Genomic DNA, 9,307 nt, shown 5'->3' with positions numbered 1-9,307 from the left:
CTGTTCAACAGACTTGCTGCTCACTCCTCCTCCTGGGTTTCGCAAGCTAACTCCGGAAAAACAAAAACACAGACGCCACGATCAAACCCAAGAATAATCATGAAGTTGTCTGTACTTCGTAATGCCTGCCGCGGTCTCCGGATACATCAAGCCCATCCAGGAAGCAGGGTCCTGGGCTTCTCGGGGAGATGTCTGGCCGTTGGTCCCTCCAGCAGCCCGCCGGGGATTCACCGGACAGCGGCCACTACAAGCCGGGCTGCCCGTTCAAAACATGCCCTCAACTTTGGCGGACAGTCCCAGAAAGGGGGTCTGTTTGAAAACGACCAGTCTGTGAGGTATGAAAAGTAGCATGAGTGGGTTTTTTTCACCGTATGTAAACGCATATTTTATTCGTTCCATGCTTCTTTTCTGCTCATGGGGATGTGAACAAGCGTGTCCCCGAATGAACGAGTCACGTTTGAATCCGCTGTAAAACGCAGAGGGCATCCCTGGGGTCGCCTAACATCCACTGTAAATATGAATAGCGCGGAGCCCGAAAACCACATACTTTCAGTCTAATATTGTTTAGCTACCACTCAAGAACTGGAGGGAAATCGTGTTGCTTAAAAATGTCTTTCATTCAGTAGCATTTACTGTCTCCACGCCTTCAGACACGAGCCTGAACCCACGTGCCCCCGACACCTTCAAAGGAGCTCCTTCCAGCTGATGTAACTTGTACCGGTTATTGCTAAACCCTTGTTCTTCATAAATGTCTGAAATAATGGTGAATCAAGCCGCGACGCCTTTTAGACAAAGTATAGTGCGTTTTAAAGAAGTCCAGCATCAGTATTATATGAAACGGATCTTTTTTTGTTGGTGGGCTTGGGTTTATGTTTACATTGCAAACGCCATGTAGGTCAGTGTGTTAGCTCCACCCACCGCTACTGTCTATTAATGGGGAGCCTATAGTCGAGCTCCGCCCAAATCACACGAGCAGCAACGTGGCGTGCAACCCTGCAAACACTTTGTCCATTTCCCCAACTTTGCTACACCACACTATCTTATCTAAAAGCCAGGGATTAATACAATATCGTCCATAATGCACTCTACCTGGACGGAGCATTCTGTTAACTGCTACCCACATGTACACAAATATACTCAGTTTGGGATTGTTTGTTTGTTTCATCATGTTTAACAACTCAGGGTTGGTAGCTCCATTATTTTGCCTGCAGCAAAAATAATGAACAATATGTATGAGTAATATTTTATTTAAAGATAGGGCAAGAGGGATAGGAGAATGACCGCTTCTGATCAGTGGATTCACAGATACCACTGTCAAAAGTGGTCTTGTTCTGTGCTAAATATATTTACAGGCAAAAATGTCCTCAGGTCAGGGCTGCTCACCAAAATCCCATATAGATGACATGACATGCACACAATCTTAGGCTTTGTTAGAGGCAGGTTTATACTTGTATGCATGGTGATGAGGTAATATTGTTGTTGATATGTCTTATTTTCTCTGGCAGGGAAGTGATTCAGAGCACCAAAGAGGCAATGGTGGCTCTGCAAAGAGAAAATCCATCACTTCAGCCTGTGTTAGCCATAATACAGGTAATGGAAGCATGCACAGAGACACTTAATAATAATAATAATAAATTAGAGTAAGTGTGAAAATACAGTGTATTGTTTAGTGGCAAGGTGTTGGTGCAAAGACAGCTTGCAAACTCAGTACCTCATAGGACAGGCAATTCAGTACTATGGGCAGTAGATAATACATCCTGTACCACCAACTTGTTTTACTATCCCATAACATCAGCCTACATGGAGGCTTGTCCTTATGTTGCTTGTTTTAAGCATGATTTTAAATGTTTTGGCAGCCACCAATTTCTAAACCTAAACCAATTTAAATATCAGTCAGAAGAAAAGTGCTGTGTAAGTTGTGAAACATTTAACTTATCTTTGACCCAGGGGGGTAATCTGTGTTTTATTGAGTGAACATTCTTCTATTACCAGAACTGTGGATAATTTTCTCACTGTCTTCTAATTTCATCTCACAGGCAGGCAAAGATGACAACTTGCTGGAGATAAATGAGAAGATGGCAGGGAAGGTAATTTTGTGTCTCAGTGTGTTTTTTCTGTCTTAGCTGTTTTCTTTCCTTCAGTCATCTACACAACAATTTAAACCTCTGACCACCTCCTTATCCTTATGTCCTCAGATTGGCTTGAGCATCACTCAAATCTGTCTGCCGAAAGAGTGCACTGAAGATGAAGTAAGTGAAACGGATTGATTATTAACTTTCGCAATATCCAGGTAATAATCATTTGCACTCAGTGGCTAAAACCTCTGTCTAAGCAGACTCTTTTGTCCCTTCTACGGTGTTCTGCAACTCAACACATGACTTGTCATTCCCTTGCTGTTTGTCTGTGCAGTGCACGCCTATTAGTGGAAGAGTGTAACGTGTCTAGAACCAGAGCTGTTCTTTACTTAAGCTCTTATTCAATGAAACAACTTTATGAATATAAACCTCAGTTGCAGTCTGTAAGTCTTTACTCTGTCAGATAATCCATGATTACCTAATGGATTTAGCCACTCCCGAGGGGTTGTGTTTATTTTTTTCTCTGCCGTGAGATATTTTGCAACATTATGTAACTCCTGTGAAGTTGGAAAGCAGCTTCTCCTCTGTGGGTCTCTTTGCCCAGCTGGAAGTTGGTTGGGGAACTCGTGGGAATAGCTCAGGGCTCAGAGAGGTATGGAATTCCTCAGCTGACAGTGCGTGATATATATATTACAATTTTGGCCTCAGGAGACCCCTGCACTGTCTTCTGCCCTACTGCTCTACTTTTGTCTCTCCTTTTCCTGCACAAGTTCTAGCCCCCAAATTTTCTGTCTGTCTGTTATTTTTTTTCCCTCACGTTCTCAGTCTTTGTCTGGGTTATCATCTTTTCTGTGCTCAATCAACACCCTTGCTTAAAAGCCTTTATTTTCCAGCCACATTCTTACACTTCTTAATTTGAAATGCCTGCAATATAAAGGGTTTTGAGTACACTCCCTGCTCCACATAAGCATGCATGGAGATTGTCTAGCTTTTGGTCCTATGCATTTTTAGTTCTTTGTGAACACCTCATAATTTATGCCATAGTTTGCTATCCCTACACCTCAGATCACTTAACAAATCCTTTTATTTCCACAAGAGACTCTTGACCTGTTGAATTTGAGCATGCACATGCTGCAAAGGCAATGCTAATTTTAATTTCCTTCATTGTCTCGCCATCCCTCTTGTTCTCCCTCTTGTTAAATGACAGAGGCACTTGACTTACACATTTGAAACCCTCTTTTGTAGTCTCACAATATGAAGTACAAGAAAATTTGAACAGTTTAATATGAGTTATGTTTTTACAATTGCTATCATAATGGCTTGCAACTATACTCTTTTTCAGCAAAATGTGTTAAGTCTCAGCCTGTGTGCATATACTGTGTCTGTGTGCACATATAGATTTTAGAGGAGATACTGAAGCTGAACGAGGACCCAAGGGTGCACGGTGTCTGCCTCCACCTCCCCCCTGCTTCCCTTACCAGCCGAGTGCTCAACACAATCAAACCTGAGAAGGACGTGGACGGGTAATGACCAGCATGGACAAAAATAGCTGACCAGTAGGAAGTCAGGGTGTATGAATAAGGACAAGAGCATTTAAAACTTTGTTAAGTCTCCCTGGCTATACACAACAGTAGTGAATAGCATATGACTGCTGAAATACATCATACTGCCATAGGTGCCCTTGGTGTGCCAGTGTGTGTTAGGTTGTCTGTTAAGATTTAAGTGTGTGTCCTTCAAAAAAAGATTACTTATGTTTAAGAGGAGTCCCAGTTCCTTCACAGTCAAAGAACAGTTTTTATTTAAGGCAGTAGATGGCCAGTTATAGTACTTCTAAGGCGTATGTTTCTCTGACTTAACTCAGATAAATGCATTTACTCCCGTGCTGCATCAAATTTGGCTCAAATCAGTTTGGGCTGCAGAAAATTAAGACTGAGTAAATTTAGTAGATGTGCTTTCAGCAGACATGTGAATGAGGAAATTAGTTTGGGAGCCGGATTGATTATCACGAGTCGAATAGAACTGGTCCAGCTGAGGCCAGTGTTAACAAAATGTGTTCATTGAAAAATTGTTTCAGTTTTATTGTAAAACTAAAAGATATAGTATATAATCGTTTTGATTTACTCTGACAGGGTAGTGTCTGTTCAAGGTCTTTAAGCAGAAAGTGTTTTATTTTTGTCAGAAATACTGTTGCAAATAATCAAAGCACTCTCTGGGGTGATTAACAATGCACCATCCAAAACTAGAGCTGAGTTATATGGACAAAATCAAATTCCATCACGTCTTTGACTTAAAACCCCTGACTTAATACTATTATATAATGCTATTAATTACTGTTATATTATATGACTATTAGTGTTTTCATACACAAGGGATTTTTGGCCTTCATTTGGATGTGATGACAAGCAGGTAGAGACAAATAACAGAACAGCTAAAACTGTCTAACAAGTTCAGGAAACTGTATTCCTTTACTGTAATGTGGCCTTTCAAACCAGGAAAAAACACTCATACCATATCATGATATTACAATGTCAAAAATCCCAGACAATATTTAGTGTTACATCACAGTATTGAAATAATAATAACGATGTATTGTCCAGTCCTATCCAAGATTTAACTCTCTGAGGTTTGCCTTTTCCAGTTGCATTTGATTGAAGACATTCTGTGTGATATAACATTTAGTTATATGTTATCCAGAGTGATTTACATCATGTGGATCTTCATTATCATAAATTCATGTTGCAAATCCTACAAGTGGCCAACAAAGAGTGCAAAAGTCAGCAGCTTGCAGACAGTAGAATTTTGAACCATTCAGAAATGGGAACCCACCCAAAAGTATTTTACAATAATTTGTATGTTTGCTTGTCTTGTGATAGGATATCTGATCTGAATATGGGCCGCCTGGTTCGAGGGGACATGAGCAAAGGCTTTGTGCCACCCACAGCCAGTGCTGTCATGGAGCTGCTGGAGAGACACGGTGAGGTTCAGGGAAGGGGAGGGAAGACCAACGATAAGGTCTCACAGGGTAGGGGTTAAAGGTCAGGGGGACATGGGGTCACACTGAAAGAGTTATTCTCACTATCCCTCATACAGTTACCTGAACCTCAATGTCCAAGTCAAACACTTACCACAATAACACCTCAAGAAATATTGTTTTCCTCTTGATGAAAGGAGTGGATTATTATCTAATACTCAATTAAAACATTCCTGCAGAGCCTCCTCTGACAGGAAAAACAGTGCTCCTGGTCGGGGGTGAAGGACCCCTTGGGGTGGCCCTGCAATGCCTTATAGAGAGAAGTGGAATGGTGGCTCTCAAGAGTCATGGGAGCTCCGAAGTCCTGCAGAGACAGGTGTGTTTGTGTGTGTGTGTGTGTGTGTGTGTGTGTGTGTGTGTGTGTGTGTGTGTGTGTGTGTGTGTGTGTGTGTGTGTGTGTGTGTGTGTGTGTGTGTGATCTTTTACTGTTGACACACAGTCTCTTTTTTTCTCTTTCTCATTTGTTAAAGGCCAAATGAAATGGTATTTTGAACTCACGCTGTAAGTGAAAAGTTTTTAAATTCAGTTTCTGCAGTTCTTACGGTGACCACTTGATGGCAGCCTCTCCTTTACCACATTCTTTACCACCATCATGAAAAACCTGGAAAAATTCAGATTAATAAAAGCCCTGAAGACACTGCCTGAATAAAAACACAATAAAAACAGCTTTAACTTTCTTTAATTTATCATGGCAATTGTGACACACACAAATGTTATGACACTCATAGACGTCTCTCACTTTTCGTATGCCTTACTTTGTCTCATATTCTTTCCACTGCTTTAATTCTCTCCCTCTTCTTAAATCCGTCATATGCTAATTGTTGCTGATTTCCCAGGTGATGCAGGCCGATGCTGTGGTCCTGTTACAGACGGGCCATATGAACCTTCCGCCCACCTGGATTAAACCAGGAGCAGCTGTCATCAGCTTTGAGCCCAGCCTGATGACAGGTATGCTGGTTTTATGTTGAGTCTGTTTGAATGTGTAGAACAAGAGCAGAGTGTGTACACTGCAGTCTGTCCCCAATGCCTATGAATTTGCACAATGTCCAGGGAAGACATTCAAAGCTTTAAATCTGAAAAACCTTTATTGTCATGGTTATTGTTATGGCTCGAAGCTGTAACGGCTATTGTGGCTGAAGCCATTACATTAAAGGCTTTTTAGATTTAAGCGTTATTCTCTCTCCTGCATGTTGGATTTAAAGTGTCATGGACATTGTGCCTACAGTTCAAGGGTTTACTTTCTTCTCACTGGAGGCTCTCTGAGTTTATTTAAATGAGGTCTGTGTTTAAGAAAAAACAAAATGCAAACCTATCCTTAAAATTCACATCTTGCAGTGTGCTTGCAGTGTTTGTATTCTGCTTGGCCACTGGTTAACATTGGATGTTTTTACTAAAGTGTGGTTGAATGTGTCACGTTGATCACACATGTTCTGTTTTTAGACGACCATGCAGCTGAGATGTCCTCACAGCCCAAGATAGGACACCTCATTGCAGCTTACAGAATGCAGGTGCATCTCTTTGTCTTCCAGTTCTTAAACGACAATGCCAGTCTAATTTTTCAATACAGCCTGTTGACTAGTGTTTATAAGTGGTTTAGATTCCCTCTAATCACTTTTAGAGTTATGCTGTTTGTAACTAGATGATTCTACATGTCCTCATTTTTTGTCAGTATGAATATATAAACACTTCAAAACAGTAGCTTAGATGTAAGTGCTGTCCCCACTAATTATTTTGATGTAAATAAATGTCATTTGTAAGGCAGCACAATAAAGAGAAACTATTTTCTATTTTATTTTAATCCTACTCGCCTACAACAGCATAACAATAAAGTAAACATTTTTTGACAAATTAATTAAGACGGCGTATTTACTGTGATGGATTACCTCACTCGGACATTTTTCCAGCCTGTGGATGATGTTTTTCATACCCGATGAAAATAAATGGCATTAAGTAGCTTGTACCAAATGTGGTAAACCAGGTTTAAATACAGAAGACAGTGTGCAGACACTTGTATTTATCACGGAAACGACAGACATTACTCAAATGATTAGCAGAAATCACATGTTTGGTCTTGTGATGGCTTTTGACTGACATGTAATTTTTTTGTCTTAATGGCTGCTTTCCATTTTTCCTTTTCTCTCTGTCTGGTTCTCTCTGCCTCTCGTCCTTCTTCCTCTCCCAGAATGTAGTGCGCAGCAGCAGTCACTGGCTCCACGAGCAGCAGTACAAAGCCTGGAGGCTGCGCAGCCTCAAGCTGCAGCCGCTCACGCCCGTTCCCAGGTTAATGACCAGCACCATCAGACTTCTGCTCACAGCTGAGATCGAGTTGCTCACAGATCTCAGTGATGACCTTTTATTTTGTTAAACAACTTATCAGATTTAGGGGGAAGCTAAAGTTTTTCTTGTCCTATTTTTTTTATTTAATTTCATTTTAAGGCAGCAAGAAAGCAAAGTGTTGACAAGTTTACTGGTCACAACTTGTATGATTGATGGTAAATTGATGGTTGATGGCAATGTGTCGCACACATAATGTGGAAATTTAGTTTCACCCACTAGTAAACAAAATTAGTTGTAATGTGTAATCTAAGTTGAGGCTTTGCATGGACACCTGGCTGGGTGGGCCGAGGCACCTTTCATACATCATGCTTTAAAAATAAATTAATTTGTATGTTTTCTCTGCCTCTGTAGTGACATCGAGATTTCTAGAGCCCAGACCCCCAAACCAGTGGACCAGCTGGCTGAGGAGATCGGCTTGCTGCCAGAGGAGCTTGAGGCCTACGGGAGAACCAAAGCTAAGGTCCGCCTCTCCATGCTGGACCGTCTCCATGCACAGCCTGATGGGAAATATGTACTGGTTGCTGGGTAAGTCTGGCAGACTAACTGATTGAGTATGTTATTACTTCAAGTTCTCGCGTCTCCTCTATAACATTAGCCAAGTACACAAAATATTAATAACAGCAATAAACCTTGTCGTTGAGAACATATCAAAAGAATTACAAGGTCCTCTACACATTCAACAATAAAAAAAACATATTGGCAAATGCCCAGAGTAATTATAACACCAACAATAAAAAACAAACAAACAAACAAAACAAAACAAAACACAGTGTTTTAAAAGAGCGGGTCTGTTCTCATTGGACAGGTGACCACAGAGCAGGAACATAAAAGATTTAATTTGTTTGCCAGAAATCCTTGCAAACCCCAATAAGAAAATGATACACAACCCTGAAAGCTGCACAGGTAATACAGTTGGTCGTAAGCTGCACCCACATAACTTTTTATGTTGAACCCTGCAGGATGTAACATTAATTGCTCAGAAAGGGGCTTTTCTTTAAAAAATGACACCCCAAAAGTGCTGTGACCAGTGTGTTTTACGATTGAAACAAGCTTAGATTTTCAGGAAAAACAACTTTTGATATCAGTCACTTTTATCAGCTGATTAATCACCGCACAGAACTCCAGTGTTATAGATACTGTATTGGATCAACCTCACAGGGCTTTTTAATCAGCCAAATTTTGCTTTTGGCAGTGTTTTTAAAATTCCACTCAGAAAAAGGCAGTGGCAGCTGATTTAAAAAGAAAGTTGTATAAACACAACCTAATACTGTGTTTGAAACAGTGACATAGATCAGAAAGATGTTCACCATCAATGCTTTAAATCACTGAGGGGAGCAGGTTATACAAACTTAGATTTCATTGCTAGATTGATCCATTTATATTGTGCATGACTAAAGACAGCTCTATCTATTTCTATAATAAAGACTGAGCAGCTTATTTTATTGTTGATGTCTATATCACATTTTCAGTTTTTTTTTTCACTGCATTTGAATGCATTGCATTTGCATTTCTATTTGACTTGTCCAGTGTTACTCACAATGTTCACAGACTCCCTTTTCCAGCTGTTTTCATTCTGCTTTGATTAATGATGTATCCCTCTCTCTTTCTTTGCCAAATGAGACTATCACAGGCATTGACATAACACACACCATTGCACACTAACTTGAAAAACCTCTCCAAGGCAGGGGATTACCCAGTTTCCCACTTGGAAGGCTGTAGTGTTGAACTGATTACCCATAGTCCCCTACATGAGTGATGTCAGAGGCCATCACCTTCCAGCACTCAACAAATGGTCCAATGCCAAGTTCTCGTCCTTACTAACTCTGTGCTGGTGGGGTTCGAAAAAACCCAGCACCCTTATCAT

General features: G+C 40.7%; 1 protein-coding gene across 1 annotated transcript in view; it reads left to right on the top strand.

Annotated features, from left to right (window-relative positions):
* Nucleotides 1–9,307, top strand: part of mthfd1l (methylenetetrahydrofolate dehydrogenase (NADP+ dependent) 1 like) — a 54,797-nt gene continuing 45,490 nt past the window's right edge. The window contains exons 1-11 of the mRNA XM_030047650.1: nucleotides 1–335; nucleotides 1,506–1,590; nucleotides 2,037–2,087; nucleotides 2,196–2,249; nucleotides 3,474–3,598; nucleotides 4,949–5,049; nucleotides 5,286–5,422; nucleotides 5,943–6,054; nucleotides 6,547–6,614; nucleotides 7,289–7,386; nucleotides 7,795–7,968. Coding sequence (XP_029903510.1) covers nucleotides 100–335; nucleotides 1,506–1,590; nucleotides 2,037–2,087; nucleotides 2,196–2,249; nucleotides 3,474–3,598; nucleotides 4,949–5,049; nucleotides 5,286–5,422; nucleotides 5,943–6,054; nucleotides 6,547–6,614; nucleotides 7,289–7,386; nucleotides 7,795–7,968 — 1,241 coding nt within the window. The 5' untranslated portion in view covers nucleotides 1–99. The remainder of the gene's footprint in view (nucleotides 336–1,505; nucleotides 1,591–2,036; nucleotides 2,088–2,195; nucleotides 2,250–3,473; nucleotides 3,599–4,948; nucleotides 5,050–5,285; nucleotides 5,423–5,942; nucleotides 6,055–6,546; nucleotides 6,615–7,288; nucleotides 7,387–7,794; nucleotides 7,969–9,307) is intronic.

This window comes from Myripristis murdjan, chromosome 24, assembly GCF_902150065.1.
Source record: "Myripristis murdjan chromosome 24, fMyrMur1.1, whole genome shotgun sequence".
NCBI lineage: Eukaryota > Metazoa > Chordata > Actinopteri > Holocentriformes > Holocentridae > Myripristis > Myripristis murdjan.
This window is presented reverse-complemented; position numbering and strand designations above follow the sequence as displayed.